The sequence below is a fragment of the Alligator mississippiensis genome, chromosome 2, assembly GCF_030867095.1.
Source record: "Alligator mississippiensis isolate rAllMis1 chromosome 2, rAllMis1, whole genome shotgun sequence".
Taxonomy (NCBI): domain Eukaryota; kingdom Metazoa; phylum Chordata; order Crocodylia; family Alligatoridae; genus Alligator; species Alligator mississippiensis.
The window spans coordinates 236,547,105-236,567,986 of NC_081825.1; the positions used below are offsets into that span (position 1 = coordinate 236,547,105).

A 20,882-nucleotide genomic window follows, 5' to 3' on the forward strand; every position below is an offset into this window, starting at 1 on the left:
AAACTGAAACATGCTTAGGACTCAAGGTTCAGGACTCAAAGTTTGGGACTCAGGGTTTCCTTACTAGAATTGGTGGTATGAACAAAGCTTAATCCTGGAAAGAGCAGGCATTTTGTATTCTGCTTCCAGAAACAGGGATGTAATTGCTTGCAGGATTAACACAGAATTCCCACACTGTCTCAGCAGGTAAAACAGGAAATTATTTTTAAATATTTTGTTTAAAAACATTCTCTTACATTAATATCTTAAGATTATAAACCTTTTTTGGTACTTGTTAAAGCATTTAGATTTGCCTTAAAGGAGAAATTAAAGAACTCAGCAGTATTCCTGCCCAGAGCAGGGGGTTGGACTTCATGATTTTTTGAGGTCCCTTCCAGCCCTTAATTTCTATGATTCTATGAACTCCCTTTTTATTGACTAAAATTCTGGAAGTCCTTTGTGGGTGGTTTGGGTAATAAGGGATGAGGGAGAAGAGTGCATGGAGAGGGAAGAGGAGAGGATGATTTAGGCAAATGGTTGGAGAGAACAGGAACTCAGAGCCAGAATGACTGAAGAGAAGGTTAGGCAACTTTGTATATGTGGAATGACAGGAACTTTAGGAGCATATGATTTTGTGGCAGCTGAGCTGTAGTTTTGAGAATGTCAGTCATACCTAAAGGGTAGACTTTAGTACCTAATCTCTTGCTTCTCTTCACCTGTCCTAGCTGGCTAGTAAATTGCCATCAGACTTCTGTATATGAGGTCTGTCAGTGATTCCTAGTAGAACTTCTCTCGCTCTCTCTTTTTTTTTCTCTCCAGGTATCCCAGTTATTAAACAAGAAGAAGGTGAAGAAGGAGAGAACTAACGCGACTATTTCTTGTTTGGCATTAAATTATTTAAGAAGCTCTGGAACAATTCAGTATACAAAGCTTTTGTATAAACATTTGTTTTGAAAATGTTCAGGCAACATTTTAAAATTAGCTCATCTCCATACTCTTGTCTCACCCAAAGAGTTGCTTACCAAAACCAGGGGATGCCACCTCTGTGCATTTTGTTCCCTGGTTTAGGAATTAGTGAATTGAGGTTGCCTGCTGTTTGATTAATTAGAGGCCTTTACCTAAAAGATGGATACAATTTTTTATCCCTGAATAGTGCTGCTTGTAGATCAGTCTTGGGTAACAGTAAAACAATGTTGTTTGTCAACTTTGTCCAGCTGACACTAACATTTAAAACATGAAGGCCAAAACAGCATTGTTTTATGTAAAAGCCTCTGTATACGCTATGCTCTCACAAGGATTGGAACACTTTAAATATGTGAGGCTTCCTTTTATGCTCCTTCAACTATTATGCCAATTATCTGTAGCCAAACAGACCTAATAGTTGTCATGGGCTTATGCCTTAAAAAGGTATTGCTAACAATCTTGTGCCATCAGTCATAGGCCCAGAATTGGCTGTTCCAAGATACATTAGCCTCTCAACATCATAACCCAGAAGGCTGCAAATATTTTTATATATTTATTTATTTTAAATGAAGAAATGGAAATTCTTTACATGGCTTCCAGTGGAGTTAAATTACCTATTGTTTTTTCTTTACATTAAATAAAAAGTAGATGCTTTAGGATTGAATCCATAGACATACTCGCCCTAAGTGGCTTGTGATATTAGCCAGAACGTGACTTTCTTTTTAACAGGCTAATGAATGCAGTCCTTCACAGCTCTAGAATCTTGCAGTAAATTAAGGAGGTTGACACCTTGCCAGAAACAAACAAACAGAAGACTGGGGCTCGAGAATACCTTTCATAAGCTTTGATTTGAGGATACTCACATGTTTCAAAAGCACAGATATAGGCAGCGGAATTAAACGTGCATGTAACTGGTAGAGGAGAAGAAAGGAGTTTGGAAATAGGAACAGGAAAATAAATATTTATGGGAAGCGATATGTCCCCCTGTCATAAGGGTTCATTTTAAGTGAAGCCCGCCGATTGTTATAAAGAAATTCTTTTCAATGAAAAGTGTGAAGTAGTGATTAGAAAAAGCACTTAAATTTACTGTATGGGTCATTGCAGACTTCTCCCTTCTTAAGAATCGATAAAATGCCATACAGGTTTTTCCAACTCAGGTTTTTTAACTTCTAGGGCTTTTTTTTCTATTCCTGATGCTCTTCTGGTTTAATTTTAAATTATAATGGTAACAATAAGCACATTGCTCAATCAGGAACAAACAGTGAGGGAAGAAAGCAAGCACATCCCCACTCTTACTTTGCCTCATATTTCTGAAGTTGTGGCAGTGGCTGAGTTTTTGAACACAAGGGCATAGATGAGAACCATGATGCAGTTGGCCCCAGACAAGTATTATACAGCTTCTGGTATTACAAACAGCATCCTTAATTTCCCTAAGTCTAATTTTGATAGAAGAGAATCCCAACTTTGATAATCAAGCTGCAAGTGAGCAGTGTGAAGTTAAAGACTAAAAGGAGCACTCAGTGTTAATTAACTTTGTTTATAGTTACTCTGCACCTTCCTACAGAAAGTTATGACTTTCTTGCTGATAAAGTGTCCATGGCAGGTAGAGTCAAATATAATTTCTGTTGTTCCTTTTTAACAAACAGTTGCAGAGCACTTTCTGCTTTTGATATATTTCACCTAGGATGATTCTAGGCAGTCTCTGTTGACCTGAATGCATTCTGCTTCTCCTCTCTCTAGGGTCTGCTATTCCAGGGGCCTGGCTGGCTGTCTGGTACTCAGCTTGCTGTTTGAAAGTACTTTTCTAGGAATAGTTTCCTGGCTTTATTGAGATTCCATTGATCATAGAAAGTGTGATTGGTTATGGTGGGAGCTATACAGATAGGTGGTCACCAGGCTCATCACTTCAACACTGGAGCACCAGATTTGTTTTAGTTAGCAATGAATAGTGAACAGTATTATGTATGTTTGAAGCCCCCATTGCACTCAATCAGATGTCTTCTTCACTAGAGAAGTGGGCTAGGCTTGTGTCTTTGAATACTGTATGGAAAATACCAGTGTTTAGTGCAAGCAAAAGCCTGAGTGGAAACAAAACTTCACTTCTGAATCCTTGTAAATGGAGGAATTGCCAAGTAGGTACAATCCCTCCTCCTGTAGCTTACAAAGTGCTATTGAGTGTAGGGGAGAATTACCAAAGTAGTCTTCTAAGGGCAGCAAGGATGAACTACTTACAAAATTGATCTACTCCTTATTTACTAATGAGAGAGGTTGTTAACCACATTAGTCTTAAGTCAAGCAGAAGGCAGGTCAGGGTGGGCAACTGCAAAACCAGAAATCATCTGCAGCCTAGATTGTTTTAAGCATGGTCTCAGCAGAGACTCTGGATTCTTATCCCGTTATCTGGACTAGGTTTTGTGACTGTTACATCCATCTGTGGGTTAACTGATTCATTTAGTTATTTTGATCTCTTCAATCCATCTTTGCCTCTGTTGGCAATACCCTTTCCCTATCCTTTCCTCCCCCTTTCCCTACCCTTTATGTTTAGATGCCTTTATTCCTTTCTATTTAGTACCTGTGTTCCCTAACAAATCTATTTGTAGCACCTGATTAAGTAGGGAGCTGACTACAAAAGCTTATGCCTTTCTGAACAAGTTATTCTCTAAGGTGCCACCCTGTCCTGCTGTCTGCATTATTTTCTGAACTGGATTCCCTTCCTAAGTCTTGGTATGAAGGTTTTCCAAAGTTACACATACTGTGATTCTCTGGGCACATGGGATACCTGCTGTATCAGTGTTAGTTACAGTAGGGCCAGTGGTAACTGTAGCTCATGTAATTACTTCGGAGTACTGCCCACAGCTTTCATCTTGGGTAGCTCCTGGGCCCACAGCAGACTCACTTTTGCTAGTTGTACTTTCAGAGAAAAAAATGCCCCATGTCACCACCATACATACAGCGATCACATGCTTGTGTCATGCTGGAGTCCTGTTTTATCTCCTCTACACCCCATTGGAGAGCGTGTATAAAGTGGAAAGGAGGGTGTTAAGCAGCGGAAAACAGCAACTCTAGATAGTTGAAAATAGCTCTAACACACCCTTTAGAGAGGAATATGCAATAGTGTTACCATAGAATATGGCCAGTCAGAACAGTGGCCACAAAGTAGTTTATGTAGTCTGCTGTTGCTGCTTTGTCATTTTAGTTAAGAATTCACTGGTTATATTAAATTATAGCTAATTAACTCTATTAGATTAAATGAGACAGCAGAGTGGGTGTAAGAGAGACCTTTCAATGCTGCAGCCTGTTTTGCAGGTGGTATGCCAGTATACGAGTAGCTACAGATGCAGTAGTTCTTCTGTTCTGACTGAACTGAGAAATTTTGAGGCAAATATTGTGAGAGTCAGGGATTCTTTTGGGTGATTTTTTTTTTTTTAATTGAACTCCATGGTTAGGATAAAGTTTGACAAGCTTTCAAATGCTTGGCCTTCTTCAACATGTCACTCTAACACCATGAGAACAGAATAGGAAGTGGGAATTAGTGCCTAATACTGCTGTACTGAGGAACAGACTAGCGTAAGCTTTACCGAACAAAGTGGAATTCATGGCTCCTGTATTGTTCTACACGTTGCGTGCATCTACGTGTGCAATTAATGCAGCGCAATAAACTCTGGAGCAGTTCAAGCCAGAGTGAACTACTTCCAAGTGCAGCATCTACACATGCACCCTGAACAGCAGCATTTTGAGCCAGAGTAGAGCAGGCCTAGGCTGGCAGCAGGCTCTGGGGAGTCAGCCTCAAGCTGTGTGGCAGTGTCGGGCTGGCTGGGGCATGTGCGCGCCAAACGTAAGCCTTTTCTTGGGGTTACTTGATGAATTCAATGTTGAAATAATACAGGGGCGGGCAATTATTCCAGGTGGAGGGCTGCTTACTGAGTTTTGTCAAGTCATCAAGGGCCACCGGACAGGCAGCCAGGGACATATAAATATTAATTTTATTAATTTTTTTAGGGGCCCTGCAGACCGGGTAAAATGGCCTGGCAGGACACATTTTGCCCACCCCTGAAATAATAGCAGTGCTAATGACAGGCTTACCTGAAACACTGTGTTAAGGAATGGGCAGACAGTGGGATTCTTTCCTGTCAGGAAAATCAAGGTGAAACTCAGCTCCATGTTGCCCTGCCTGATTTATTAATCGTGGTTGCTTTTATGAACAAGTCAAAAGAAGCCTAGCCACCAAACTTTTGTTTTCTTTGCAAAATACAATGGGGAAGGGGTGTTATAAATTTTTAAAGATTTGCACTTTAAATATGCACTGGATGTTGGTGAAGAGTACACAGTATGGCAAAGGTATAGCAGTTAACTTTGCTTGGTGGTATCATTGTACCACACTGCAAATAAGCAAATAGAAAAGCTTTAACTAGACTTTCAAAGAGTAGCTGCCTTGCAGTGAATTTGATGGGTTTCCTTTTTCTGTTTGATCTTCCATGTTTCACCACGTCCATTATGATACCTAGCACACATTGCTCCTGGATGGAAGGAGCACTCATAAAATTTCAAGCCATGTGGAATCCTGCTCTGCTCATTAGAAATATGGTGGGTTAACTTTTCCCTGCTTTTCCCACATAGACATGCATTAACTTAAAATTGAGTGATAGCAAATAGATGGGTTGTTTGCCAGCATGGTATCAGACTAAACAGCCAATGCATGCAGCTATTACACTGCAAACTGTTGGAAGAATTTATGTTAAAACAGCAGTTTTTGCTATCTATTTGTGGACCACTCAGCTTACACTGGAAGTCTTGTCTTCTGAGTAAACTCCAAATGGGAGACTGGTTTTAACACCTAGTTTGTTGGCAATCTTTTATATACAGTAATTTTATAGCATGACCAAGTTGTTATAATGGCTGTGTATTAAATTAATTTAGGCCTGTTTCTAAATGTTACTTTGTGAGACTTGTTTAAAATAGTAATAAATGTTATTTTATAAGAAGAAAAATTGCCTGTCTGCTATGTGATGATAATAGTTTGGCTGAAGCACAGCTGGGAGGAACCACAGGGAATATCCTCCAGCTCTACTCTCTTACCTATCCCAGCTGCCTACAACATGAGAAATAATCTTGCCCTTAATTTTCCTTTTGATCTTTACCTTGCGATAGGAACTGAGAGTTGGGTCCAGCCCCCTAAAGCACCAGGCATTCACCTGCCACACCAAACCCTCTCTACTGAATTGTACTGTTGAAATGCTCTCTTTGTGGGTTTGTTTCTTTAAATTTGAAGTGGCTTAGTGGCACTCCCCAAGTCAAACCACACTCAGGCTGCTTGTAGACATTAACAACAAAAAATCCTGCGCTTTACGGAAGCAGCAGCACATTACTTTGACCTGGCTCCACAGCATCTTCATAAATCAGGCACTTCAGCAGGGCCTTTTGGTGCTTATATCTAAAGCTGAGTCAATCAGCTATCTAGTAACAGCTCCACTAAAGCACCCAATGTATATAGACATTGGGTGAGTTGGGTCCAACTAATGCGATGTCTCTTCTGGGCATGCACTGGGCTCAGCGTGGGAACACGCGGAGTTTAAAGTAAAGCACTGTTTTGGTTTTTTGTTTTAACGTATGTAAGCAGCCCTAACTTCTGACAAAGTGCGCTGATCCTTATACATCTATGAATTAGTCTATAAGGTGCAACTCTGCCCTGCCTTATGCCTGATTTCACATTAACGCAGCTAACCACCTAAGAGCCAGTTCAAACATAACATGTTTCTATAGGGTTTTTTTTTGTTTTTAATCTCCTTGAAACATGGCACAGTATTCTGTTGTGCCATATGCCTTCAGGTTTCTTCCCCCCTACCTCATTTTCTCTTCAAGCCTTCTCTAGTTTTGTAACTCCTTAGCTTTTAACCCAAGAGAAAGAAATACAAATATTAAAAACTGGTATGACTGCTTGGGATGGATGCAGATACACAACCTCCTAACATTTGCTAAGTCTTCTCCTAGCAAGTAGCTCTGGTGATTCATTCATGAATTGTGATCTATTGTAGCTACTATCACTTGAAAACTAGCCACCTAGGTTTGTAGTAAGATTTTATTTTTTCAGACTGTGCCCTAAAAGAAGCAAATGTTAAGACTAATGGAAAATTACTGGGATTAATATCACACACTAAATCCATTAACAGTTAATCCAACAACTGAAGTACAAAACTGTAGTTGAGCTCAGTCCTGGCATAGATGCCTAGAAAATTTTCTATTTCAAAGGAGACTAACTTGTTAAATTCTGCCTCTAGAAAACCCAATACCTTCCTCCACTATTCTCAATCTGAAGAGGTCAACCTTACAGCATGGCTTGACCTAATGTCAAGCCAAGTGTTTGTTAAGGAGGAAAGAGTAAATACCAGGGGCTGTCTATCCCTCCCCCAGAGACTACATTCAAGGATAAGTTCCAGTAAAAGGAGTGAAATCTCCTCCAGTCTTGAAGTGGCAGCAACCTGTTAAGCTCATAAACTGGAAATGTCCTGCTGCACTGGTATTCAAAAGACAGTCTACCACTGCCAAACTGAGCTCAACATTTATTTTGCAGTAGCAGATTCACTGCAAGCGGTCTGAGGGCAGCTGCCCCACCTCAGAATTGCTGTTACTGTGGCATGCCACCAGAAGAGGGCAAGTATTTTGCTCAACATTTTACTCCAGGAATCAGATTTTATTCTAGAACTTATTTAAAAACCTGGTCAGGTGGCCCCAATTGGAAATAACTATTAAAATGGTCCCTCTGCCAGCCTTTTTTTGTAGCAGCTACATTAATTTATAGAAATTGATAAATAATGTGGGGCAGATGTTTGATTTTTCTTAACTAACTGCTTCCTCAGTGAAGTGGTTCACATTTAGATGCCTCCAGATTTGATCTTTACTATCCCCATTTAATTAGTCCAAATGACATTTATGAAATACTGCTTAACTATTTCAGGACAATGCAGTCTACTTTTCAGGGATGACAGTGAAACAATTTAGAGGTATGTAACATTTGGCCAGGTGTGCCTCAGCAGTTGAATATTTTTTTTCTAGAAACCCATCACTAACAAGATAAATCTAAAAATCCTGAACAAGCAGTTTTAGAAGCAGCAGCAATTGCCATGGTGTTTCACTGTAAAAACTGTTAAACAAAATACCACCTGTGCTCCTCTAAATGATGTTTTCTACTAGCAACTTCCCTTATTCAGGCCCCATCTATGCTGGAGCTGAAGAGCAGTGTTTAATCTCTTTTCCAACTTTTTTGACAGCTTGGCCAGCCATGATGGAACAAGGCTTTAGTAACTATACATGTACCATAGACATATAAACTGTGTGAAGCTCCCTTATTTACTTAAATTTATTCATTAATCTGTTACTGTGCTACAAGATATGACTAGCACATGGTTTTAGTGAGCTGCCTATTTTGGCAACTCATTTGTTTTGATTTAAAAAGAGATTTTAGGCACTTGTATGCAATAATGGTGAGAATCTTATAAAAAGAGCTAACCAACTAACTAGAAGTTAACTTTGTTTTGAAGCCACAAAAAAGCAATTTAATGTTTTGGAGAGACCACAGAGAACATGAAGATAGTTTCAGACAAAGCTGTGCTGAATCAAATAAACAAGATCAACATCACAAAAAATGTTTAAAAAAAATGTCCTTTTCAGATACAAAAGCTTCTGTTTGTTTCTGAGGGTATGGACACATACATTTGGATTCAAAGATGAAAAAGCAAAGGCACAATAAAAAGCTGAGGAAGCCCCCTACCCACATTCCCTTGACACACACAGATGACAGAACCTGCAGCTAAGAAAACTCATTTTTAAACCTTATTTAATAAAAGGTTTAAAAAGATACAGAGGGACATTAAGTAAATAAGTTACATGGGTACATTACAATCACATCAAGATTTCCTTTAGTGTATTAATATTTTGTAAAAAAAAGCACACAAAAAAATAAAATCAGTCTGGTCTATCACAACTGTACAGCAAAAAAAAGGCAAATTTTTTATGTATATATATTATATGTACACACACACCCCCCTGCACTATTTTTTATATGTAACAGTCTTTGTAAAAGGTGCCCAAGGCAGCAAACACATAAAAGACAGTGTCTGCTCATTTGTTAAAATAAAAGTAATATACTTTTTATAATAAAGCATTTATACAGTAATTACAAAGACAGACTGTCCCTGTACAGTACACCAAAGCTTTAAGATTAAACGTCTAAAAACAGAACCAAAAAAGGTAAATAAACATGGAAAAATCTTTTTTGTATCAAATCTGAGCTGCAAAGGGAAAATAAACTTGGAGAAGCTGCAGGAAAGATGGTTGCTTTAAATATACAATTAACAACTATAAAAATGTGTGTCTCCTTCTAAAACTTAAGGAGTGAGGATTTTCCAGGCTCAGTTGCCAAGAGAATTCCTGTTCCAGAAAGAAAAACATTTAGACAGCTGGGGACTAGGACTGTGTGTTCATCAACATCTGACACAGGAGAGAATGTGAGTGAATGAAGCAGCTCAACCCCACATGGACAATTTGCAAAGAAATCCATCCACACAGGATCAAACCTACAGTATAGACACCACTTCTCCATCTCTCTGAAACTATAAGCTTCAAAGCATACACTGAAAGATAATGCAAGGAAGTTTGCATGGATAAGCACAGTAAGGAAAGTACACAGGAAAATGTCAAGGAATATATAAACTGATTGTGAGAGCAGTAAACCATGAATCTCTGCTTGTGAGACACTATCAGTGGACTAAAATCAGCTGTCATACTATCAAAGTCTGCTGGTAAGTAAATGGTGAAAGGAGACAAGATATTTATGTAGATACACAGACAAGTTTAAAAAACCAGAAGACATTTATTTACACCGTGACTTTCTAGACCGCTGACCTAAACAGAATGGAAGTGTCAGGCCATAGACACTTGCCGAGAAGCTGGTAAAAAAAAAGGGGTGAGGGAAGGAAAAAAAGGTGCATTCTGTGCGGCTTAGGAAACGCTTGTGTGTGCCAGTCATCTTAAACTTAGTGTGCTGTAGTTACAGGAAATGGGATGAAAAGGTAATCCACAAATAAAATGAGCTAATCTACATTTCACATTACACTATTAATTTTTGGGATGAATGCATATCTTTAGTACAGTTTTGGTTGATTTCAGCTGCCCTTTACCTGCTGTCAAATGGCTTTATTTCCAACTCTCTAGCTATAAAAATACCAAGCAGGTGAATACAATTGCTCCTACATAGTCACTCAGAATGCTACATGCCACTGTACACTTTTTATTTGCTTTTATTTTGTTGCATGTTGGTAGATTTGAATGATTTGCATAGGGCTGAGTACTCTCTGATCAATTAACACCTGATCAGCCCAGCCACCCACAAAATGAAATCTGTATAGAAACACAAATGTCAAATGAATACTTCCAGATAAATTGCAATATATCAGTAGCTACAGTAGATTTGCATTGCTCTGCTTATATAAAACAACGTACTGTATATACCAACTTATATACACTGTGCTATATAACAGAAATGCTCTCCATACATAATCATACCAGGCAGTAGATTTAATAGTGAAGGCTCATAAAAGTGAAAAAGAGCACTGGCAAAAACCAAGAATACTACACATTAGGACAAAATGGATGATTTCTCACAAGCCCCATTGTCAGTTCATCTGGGGCCTGATAAGATTCAAATGGGCAACAGTTTAAAAAATGTGGCCAAATGGCAACTAGGTTTACATTCTCATTTTAAGCCTGATCCCCAGTTGTGAAAAAGCTAGTTATATTATCCATTAACATATTGACATGAGCAGCATAACAACAGAATCATAGTAAAACAGGGCTGGAAGGTACCCCAAGCGATCAGTCAGTCCAACACCCTGCTCAAGACAGGATCATTCCCGTCTAAACCATCTCATGCAAGTGCTCTTCTAACTTCTTAAACTTGCAAATGATGGAGACTCCACAGTCTCTCCACATTATGTTTCAGTGCTTAGCCACCCCTGTAGTGAGAACATTTTAGTTAAACTTCATTTGCTCCCATAGAATAAGGTTCTCAAAGAGGAGAGACCTTGTCCAAACTGAACTTATTTGGGAAATATCTTATCTTATAAATTAAGACAAATTTATTGTACTGAGTGGAGATCAAATGCAATGCCTGGAAACACTAAAAATTACACATGGGAAATCCAATAAGCTGAAGCAGGAGCACATTTTCCACAGTGAGCTGGAACGCAGCTTACTCCAGAGTACATCCCACACTGCAGCAAAGCAACAGGTCAGGTGGTTACTTCTCTTCCCAAGAGCTGTGGTCAAACCCCATTTGGGATAAGCAGAGAAATTCCAGTAAGATCTTGTGTGTAGGGTGGTGCTTTCAAGACCTGTGGATCTCAGAATTTACCCTGGAAGTATCTTCCAGTCCTCTACTGTATGTTTTCTGGCAGCAAATATTTTAAAGGACAGGAAGAAGCACACAGAAATGTTTTACTTTTATATCCATTCCAGAAAGAGGTTATCCATGAGGCTTTAAGACAGCTTTAGGTTCAAAATATGATGCTAGCTATTGGGAATTCCTGGCATGAAAAAGCACAACACAGCAGGGGCTAACCCTACACTCCCTATGGTCAACACCCCCTTCAAGGCAAAAAACCCTTCTGTTCCTCCGCTGACACTGAATTAGAAAAGAATGTCAGATGTGATGGGGGTGGAGAAGAAGGGATCTGCATGCTTGAACAGCAGTCAGCTAGCCAACTAACACTTGACTCAGTATCTAATAAATACACCAATTTTGTAGGGTTTTAAATTTTTTTTCTACAGATCAAGATTTGAATGTGTGCACATGCATGCATGCCCTGGGAGAAGAAAATTGGCTTCTAAATATAAGTAACATTAGATACTAGTAGAGTATCTTAAGGAAGACTAAGTTAATGATTATAGCAATCATATAATCCTGTTGTGGTAGAATCCTTGTCTGCCACACAGGAGATGTGGGTTTGATTCCTGGATGCTTATATAAGTACAGCCATGGAGGTACTAAATGTCTGGCCTTTGGATTTTGTCTCAGTAGCCTAAAGGAGGGATGGAAGGTCGAGGCAGCCTCCACTCCTCCAAGATTCCTGCTGAGGCATATATGTTTGAAGGTCTGGGTGACCTCTCATGCATATACCATGATCCAGAATGATCAGCAGTTGCTATACAATCCTGTTGCTGGGCTCCTGTATTTTCTCACTCTACAGTCTGTCAATTGCTTGCTAACATTTGCAATGGCAAGTCACACTAGCTTATAACCTCTTCAAGGCTACAGCCAAACAACAGACTTTGGGGGCACTAAAATACTAATGGAAAGCAATAAACAAAACATTTCTTTGCCTTTTACTCTTTGGCACTAATCTTCTGTTCCAACAGGGTGAATAAGCATGTAACAGAAAAGCAATAATTCTCTGTTTGGAATCATGGCTTCATCCAGGATCTATGTCCAATTTTCAGCGTAAGGGGTGAACTACTTCCCCCCCCCCCAAACTGTAAGAGAAAAACCTTGCCTGATTTAATATGTCCATTTCTGTGGACACATTAATCTAGGCAAAGGCATTCAGTAGGAAAGTGCAGTGTTTCATAGCTGGTAGGGTCGGAAGGGACCTGAGCACATCATCAAGTTCGACCCCCGGTCATGGCAGGAAAGAGTACTGGGGTCAAACAACCCCGGCGAGGTGTTCATCCAGCCTCCTCTTAAAGACCCCCAGGGTAGGAGCCAGCACCACTTCTCTTGGAAGTTGGTTCCAGATCCTAGCCGCCCTGACTGTGAAGTAGTGCCTCCTGATATCTAGTCTGAATCTACCCTTTGCCAGCTTGTGACCGTTATTTCTAGTCACTCCTGGTAGTGCTCGGGGGAACAGGGACTCCCCCAATGCCTGCTGGTCCCCTCTGACTAGTTTGTAAAACGGCCACTAGATCCCCCCTCAGCCTTCTCTTGTGGAGGCTGAACAGGTTCAGGTCCTGTAGCCTGTCCTCGTAGGGTCTGCCCTGCTGCCCCCTGATCATGTGGGTGGACCTCCTCTGGACCCTCTCAATGTTGTCCACATCCCTCCTGAAGTGCGGCACCCAGAACTGGACACAGTACTCCAACTGCAGCCTGACCAATGTCACACAGAGGGGGAGGATCACCTCCTTGGACCTGCTCGAGATGCATCTGTGGATGCATGACAAAGTGCGGCTGGCCTTCCTGACAGCGTCCCCACACTGTCGACCTATGGTCATTTTGGCATCAATAACGACTCCAAGATCCTTTTCTACCTCTGCACTGACAAGAAGGGAGCTCCCCAGCCTGGAGGTATGCTGCTGGTTCTCCCCCCCCAGGTGCAGCACTTTGTACTTGTCAGTGCTGAAACCCAACCTGTTCTCATCCGCCCACCCCTGTAACCTGTTTAGGTCTGATTGCAACCTATTCCTCCCTTCTAACATAGTGTGTTCTGTAGTACTTTTAAAATTATTTTTTTAAATGCACAAAGTGCCCTACTTGCTTTTTAATTCATTACACCACTCCACTATTTCCAGAACCTGATAGCCAGAAAGGACTTTCCAAACTCCCAGAAGCAGCTGCCATACTAAAGGATAAGATCCAATAAAAGGTTACAACACTATTAAGCACAACACTCAAAATGGAACCAACACAAGTGAGAATTCAGAAGTAAAGTTACTTAAATTGAAATGCAGTAGACAGCTGCTTCCTCACCAGGGCTAGGGACAGCATGAAGCATGTGCCACCTCCAGTTTCCAAAAGAAAGACTTATTAATTAAATTTAAACTCCTAATGGGAAGATTGGTTTGCTAGAGCTTTTTTCTTTTTTAAATAAATGTTTACTTTTGATTCTCTCCAGTTTGCTAATGGATTTCAACAGCACAGGATTTGCCACCTGCCCTCATTCCAGACAAGGCTGGTTTCACAGAGGGACAAAGGAACAGTCATCCAAATCCTACAATGGACCAAGATGTATGCGACTGTACAGGGAAAGACGGAATCTAGGCTGGAATTTGGTCTTTTGATCCCTGGTACAAGCTGAGGCTTGGTACATAAGGAAAACATTGGGTTACAAAGGTAAGGGGGCATTTTTTCAGTAGTAAAAGTTAATATTTAAAAAGAAAACATTTCCCTATTAACCATGTTTATTCTTACTTAAAAGAAGCTATCTTTTCTGTTGCTAAGAAGGTGAACACAGCTGCACACCTTAACTTGTAGGGTAATCAAATATATGGCCCAAGGACATAAATAGGCAGTAAAATAATGCAGGTGCAAGTCAGGCCCAAATTTCAGTGTATAGGAAGCTCCAGTGCCATATGGCAAGAGAAGGTCACGGAGTTGACAGGCTTCAGTTTGTCCTGCATTGCTCTGTAGTTGAGCAAGCACAGAGGCATTCTCTTGCTTGAAGTTTAACAGCAAGTCAGCTGGATCAGCAAGTAGCCTGCTCATTTTACGGGAACCAGCCCTGCTCAGGAATGAACAGACCATTAGCCAGTCAGTCCGGCCAGCAGATGGCACTGTTGAGCCACAGGTGGTTGATCTGATTTTCACTGTGTGGAACTGGCAAGCTGGAAATTCAAAGCTACACTTCTGATACTATTACAGGGTCAGTGCTGCTATAGAGCTGGACTGGGACTGGGTTCTACTCCTGGCTCCGCTATTCACCTTCTCAGTGACCTCACACAAGTTGCTTCACTTCTGGATTCTGGCTTCCCAACATGTAAACAACAAGGATAGTGATACTGATCTGATCTCCTTTGAGATCTACTGATGGAAAATGCTATACCAGGCCTAGGTGGCAATGTTCCTGACCACACCTCTTTGCTCAAGCAATTAAATGCAACAAACATCAACACAAGATGTTCTACTACAGGTGAGAGGGAGAAACAGCTTTCTGGATTTACAAGTTCTTTGCGATACAGCTGATGCCTGACTCCAGGATTGGCCCCCTCTTATCCGATGGTTCTCTTCAGTTACACCTCCAGTGAAGGTGGATGTGGCTATCTTGATCTCTACAAAAGCAACAATTACATTCCTCTGCAGTGTCCAGAAGACAATTCTGTATGCAGCCCAAGAAAACACCTAGGTTCATACAGTTTTATGACATAAAATGATAAGTCGAATATGTATAACATTTGGAGAAATCCTGTGCAATATTAACATTCATGTCAAATGACCTGTGTTTTGCCTTCTTTAACTTCTGTTGCAACACCAGGCTTGTTGGCCCCCATTTGATATTGGGGATCTACACAAATCTAGTGGCTCTTCTGCAGCTCTGCAAAAGAGAATGCATTTCACCAGAAGAGGGGGTCATGACAGGAGAGCCCAACAAGCTCCGCTGTCCAACTACTGCATGGGAATAAAGAGAAGGACATTCCTACAGTACATGGTGCCACATCTCTTTTAAATGAATATTCCCTTTGAGGATATTTATATAAATAAAGCATTTAAAATCTCACTACTCCTGGAGCATAATCTAAGGGATGGCCATTTGTAGACCACACAAAAGAATAGGGGAAGGCCACCAGGAGAAGGAAAGGAGCATCTGGGGTAGGAGATTAAGGAAACATCAGGAGACCAAAGTCCATCCATGAAAACACTGGGATCTTGGTTCAAGCCTCATTAGAACAACCTCACTGCCTCTGTAACAAGTTAAAGCTCAAAAGGTCACCCACCACTTTCAACTTGATATGTGTGGGGAACCAGATTTTTCAAAAAAAGTGAGCTGAGATCAATTGCTTTGTTTTCTATATGCAACGTAGCAGGACCTTTGAGCTGCACTGCTGCTCTCATCCCACAGGATGCTTCGCATCCATTGCAGGACTTTTTATGGCACAGATTCCCTCCCCCCACAAAAAATAAACCCCCAAAAACCCAGCAGGTATCTCACCTGCTACAGAAAAATAAAAAATGCTCTCTCTCCAGGAGAGGGCGGGGCTTTGCCTTCTCTTTTTGCACCTGTTTCACTAAGCCATGTCTCATTCAGCAAAGCCAGCAGAGAGTGTGGAGAACACCCCTGGCAGAAAGCAGGAAGAGAAATGACAGAAAAGAGGATCTGCTGTGGAAGGCAAGCTCTATCCACTGCCAGCATCACAGTAACTAAATGCTGTACGTCTCTGAGCAGAATATCCTTCTTCCTGCTCAAGTTTGGAAGGCTTTATAGGGATCTAATAAAGGGTCTTGTCAACACAGATCTGAGAAAGCACATAGGGAAAAGTCTGATTGACCTGACGGAGAACTGAATTCCACTCTGGATGACTTCTACTGAGTACCTCAGGGTCTCTTCATAAATAAAATATAAATCTTATTTGTAAAAAAGAATATTCAAGTTCACACAGATCCATTATCCACTGGTTTGACTCGGTTTGTTCAGGCAAATCGAGGTGAAGCATGTGGGATGAGGAAGTGGCAACACTGAGGCCAGGTAGACCTCTGTTCCAACGAGGAAAGTGCAGCAAAGGAAGCAAACACATGGAGTATTGACCTGCACTGCCCTGTTGGGTCCAGCCTGGCTACTCCCTCCTCTTCTGGCCTGTCGCTAAATCTCCCTGTCCTCATCGGAGCTGCCACTACTGCTGCTGCCACTGCTGCTCCTGCTGTCGCTGCTCTCCTCCTGCTGTGCCTGGCTTCGGGCTGCTGCTACCGCTGCTGCTGCTGCTGCCTCTCTCTCCTGCTGCTTGAGTGCTGCTGCCTTCTTCTCCTGTTCAGCATGGCTTTTCATATGGGCACTGCGACTCTTCACCTTGTAGAAAACCCTAGGGACAAACACAGGCATGTAACAGTTTGCTCAATCTCCCCGCCCAATCCTCTTATCAGCATCTCCAGGTTGGAGTCAACAAACCGCAGGGCAGGACAATTCATCACCACTAGAAAGGATCTACTGCAATTATCACTACTTTTGCTCCCACTCCTCCCACAGCGCACAGTCTAAGGGACAGGGCACTGACCCCAGGAGTCAGGAGCCTAAGATCCTGTTTCAACAATCTGCCCAATGATCTCTTCCAAGGCTGCTTATGATCTGCTGTGTGACCCTAGCCCTGTCCTTTCACTTCTCTTAGCCTCCTCACCTTTTATTTATGTTTAAATTCTAAGCACTTTGAGGAAGAAGCTGACTCTTGCTCCACGTCTGTTCACTATGTGACACAGCAGGGCCTCAATTCCAGCTGGGGCTAGTGGTGCTGCTCTAAAGGCAAACACCTAATAAACAAGGAGACAACAGCTGGCACTCCTCTTTGCTGAAGCTGTAGGGATATGAGCAGGCTTGGCTTCCTTCCCCCTTTCCTTCCTTTGTCTACTCCACCTAGTCTTCCCCTATTTCCCCACATACAAATTCTTAATTCACTGTCACCAAATACTCAAATGGAAGCTTGAAGGCCATTCAGAATCCTCTCCTATTTCTCCTGCACCAATATCCAGGCCAGAAATACAGCTGTGTAACTCCTTGTAGCAGTGCCTCAGTGTCAAATACTCCTCCATGACACAGAAGAATCTCTGTCAGTACTCATCACCCTGCTCACTTTAAATACAGGAGTAACTGCTGGTACTACAAAGCTCACTATTCTTTATGATTACATTATTTATGTAATGAACTGAATTTTCTTGGCATGACTCACACTGATGGTAACAGATGCCCAAACTCCTGGAGTCGCATAACTAAAATAAAATGCATTTAAACAGGCACAGGAGACTGGTGTAAACTTAATCAGAACAACTGTCCACCATTTACCTGACACCTGCTGCTACAGTAATGATAATGCCTGGTGTTTCAATGGCATTGTTTATTTGACAAGTTCCTAGAGCACTTCATCAACTATTCAGGAATCACTCTACCATTCAGTGAAATGTAAACACTGCCAAGATGGAACATAGCAGCTGTTAACAGCACACATCAGCACTAAAGCATACTATAGCCAACTGAAGCTGAAGGGAAAATTGACATCAGCAGAATTATCTGAGCTGCAATCCGACTCGGACAGCGGTGCTCAACCTTTTTCCCTGGTGGGCTGGACTGGCAGCACCCAGTCTACCCGCAGGCTGGATTTAGCCAAAGTTCCCAATCCAGCCCCCGGGTGGTCACAGCAGGCACCATGTGGGTGCGCAAAGGGGCTGAGGGAGGGTGCCGGGGAAAGGACCCTGACCCTGCCACATGGGAAAGAGAAGAGAGGGGGTGTGACCAGGTCTGAACCCAGCCCCACAGGGAAAGGGGGCATGGCCCAGCCCTGTGAAGGGGGGGAAGGGGGTGGCCTGGCTTTAGAGGAGGGGGCATGACCAGACCCTAATCCAGCCCCACAGCAAAGGGGGTGTGGCCCACCTACAATGGGAGGGTAGGGGGCAAGGCCAGGCCTCAACCCAGCCCTGAGGGGAATGAAGGGGGCATGGCCCAACCTTGATCCAGAAGAGGAGTGGACAGGATGTAGCCCGGCTGCACAAGGGAAGGGGTCACCAGCAGGCCCAGCCCACTACACAGGGCTTGGGGATTGGGGGGGGAAGGAGAAAGGAGGGAGGCCATATTAATGGCCACTGCTTCGCAACCACCAAAATTCCTGATGCTTGGGGAGTTCCATGAGTCAGATGCAATGGCTGCATTTGGCCCACGGGCCAGAGGCTGAGCACTCCAAGGCTAGGACACTGGTATTTGTATGCCTACTACAATAAAAATGGCATGCCCTTGAAGGCCACAAGTCATTAAGAACCGATAGTTTTGAAACTCTAATCTGGAAGAGCGAGTCATGGGCGACTGGTGGCTCCTGAGTCTGGGGGACACCCACAGAAGCCACTGGTGATCTCCCACAGGTGCCAGCAACAGCAATGAGAGGTAGTGAGTTCCAGCAGATGCCACTGGCAGCAGGGATGGCCCTGTCGGGGGGGGGGGAGAGCACCCCCACTGCAAGTCGCCTATGAAGTGAGTCATCAGCAGCACAGGGCCAAAGGCATTAAGATGCTAACATTGTTCCCACCAGTTCCTAACCAAGTGTACAAAGGAAACATCAGGCTGAGAATGAGCTGTAGTGGTGATGTAGAACAATCCTGTTATGGCAAATCCATTCAACTGCTCTTACCTTCCACATTTTTTACATGGAAACGTTTCCTCATTTTGCATTTTAGCAGTGAGGTCTGGCTTTATCTTCTGTTTCCGCCTCCTCCTCTGTCCTGGGGGAAGAGTCTTCCGAAACTTAACTGTTGCTTCTTTAGGCTTTCTTCCAGTTCTACCACTGGCTTCTCCTGGTGCATTAGCCTCATGGCTGCTTAAACTGATGACCTCACTGACCTTCGCAGCAAGAGAAAGTTGTTAAAGCAAAATGAAAATGAAAACTTCTTGGAAGAATGGATGGTGGCTGCACTTCTAACCTTCAATTATCCTATCCTAGTCCAAGATCTTGCCCACAAGAAAGAATTTGTGGGATTTCTAACATACCCACCATCATTCCCATCAGAGTACAAATCACAGGGAGTTGTGCAGGATTCTAATATTATAAAAGCCTTAGTCTGTCTGTAACGCTTTATTCGCATTCTGATTGGCTGATTGAAACAACCAATCTGAGTACTCCAAGAGCGTTTGGACAGGAGACAGCGGGGACACAGGGGACAGAGCGGGCGGGGGGGGGGGAAGGAAATATGTGCCATCCCTGCAGGCAGTGGCAATAGAGCAGGCCTGTTCCCTCCTCCCTTGACCAGATGAGAAACGGAGGCAGGGCCAGACATGGCAGGGGGATGTGGAGTTGCTGGGCCCTAATAAAAGCCTGCAGGGAGGAAGAGGGAGGGGCACGGTGGTGGCACCATGCTGCCGCCACCCCCCTGACAACAACCCTGAAAGGGAGGGGGGCAGAAATCCAGCCTGGCCCCAAATAGGCAGGGGCGAGGGTGGGGGGAGCGGGCCCATTCGCCCCCTCATCCAGTTGGGGGAGAAGTGGGCGTGGGGCCATACGCAGGACTCTGTCCCCGCCTGCCATGATGGCAGGGAGCATGCCACTGTTGCCCCGCCACATCCTGACAAAAGCTGGCAGAGAGGGTGAGGGACGGGAGCAGGAGTGGGGGGTACTGTGACTGTGCCATGCCAACAGCTGGAAGGGAGGGAGGGAGGGGAGCAGGAAGGAGAGGCAGGTGGACATGGGCCAGGCGAACCTGGAGGGAGCAGTGCTGGACCCAAAGCGGGGGGGCGGCTGGCCGGCCGGGATGGATGGACACGGGCCTCTGTCCTCGGTGCCCCCCCATCATTCTTGACGGGCAATTGACTGCTCTTATTATAATCTCCTTCCCAGTCAAAACTCTTCCAAGTAAACTATGTAACACACCGCTGGGATGCTAGTAGGTCCATAGCTATTCCATTTTCAGCACATCCCCCAAGCGGAAAAAAAAAAATGCATCTGAAATTGCCATTTTACTCAATGTTTTCTGAACTGTACATGGGGCAAGTTGGGGACAGATGTACTACATACCATTTCATTGGCTTGTAGTGTTTGTGCATCTTTGGGAAATGCTGCACTCTTTTTTCTGTCATCCAGCTCTTCTGCCTCCTTAATCACCTTCTCTTCAGTCTCCTCTTCCTCCTCCTCATTCTCTTCTTCCATGTGCCCATGGTCCTCATTGTAAATGACTCTTCTGGGAGGAAGAACACGTGAAAACCTATGGGAGCTCTTCACAAAAAGTTAAAGGGACAGTTAATATTGTCTTATTTGACTTTCTTTCCCACTGCAAGCAGAGGTCATCACGTGAAATAGGATTCAAGATTATAAGACTGGGCCCACAGCATCACTCAAATTTGTTTTTACTGCCTTTGCCAAAAGTTGAGACCGACATAGAACGAGGCATTTTTAATTAGACAATGGCCTAGGGAATCTCTCCCATTCTTAAGAACACATATTTTTAAGCCTCTTGTTACTTACACAAAATAAATATAATTATGAAGAGCAAACTGCTTCAG

General features: G+C 42.9%; 2 protein-coding genes across 3 annotated transcripts in view; one reads left to right on the forward strand and one right to left on the reverse strand.

Moving 5' to 3' along the window:
* Positions 1 to 5,930, forward strand: part of DNAL1 (dynein axonemal light chain 1) — a 29,762-nt gene extending 23,832 nt beyond the window's left edge. The window contains exon 8 of the mRNA XM_006272554.4: positions 799 to 5,930. Coding sequence (XP_006272616.1) covers positions 799 to 845 — 47 coding nt within the window. The 3' untranslated portion in view covers positions 846 to 5,930. The remainder of the gene's footprint in view (positions 1 to 798) is intronic.
* A 2,826-nt stretch (positions 5,931 to 8,756) lies between these two features.
* Positions 8,757 to 20,882, reverse strand: part of MIDEAS (mitotic deacetylase associated SANT domain protein) — a 74,878-nt gene continuing 62,752 nt past the window's right edge. For both annotated transcript variants that reach the window (XM_006272553.4, XM_019496594.2), the window contains exons 11-13: positions 20,398 to 20,595; positions 19,021 to 19,229; positions 8,757 to 16,716 (exon numbers count right to left, since the gene is read on the reverse strand). In XM_006272553.4, coding sequence (XP_006272615.2) covers positions 16,500 to 16,716; positions 19,021 to 19,229; positions 20,398 to 20,595 — 624 coding nt within the window. In that variant the 3' untranslated portion in view covers positions 8,757 to 16,499. The remainder of the gene's footprint in view (positions 16,717 to 19,020; positions 19,230 to 20,397; positions 20,596 to 20,882) is intronic.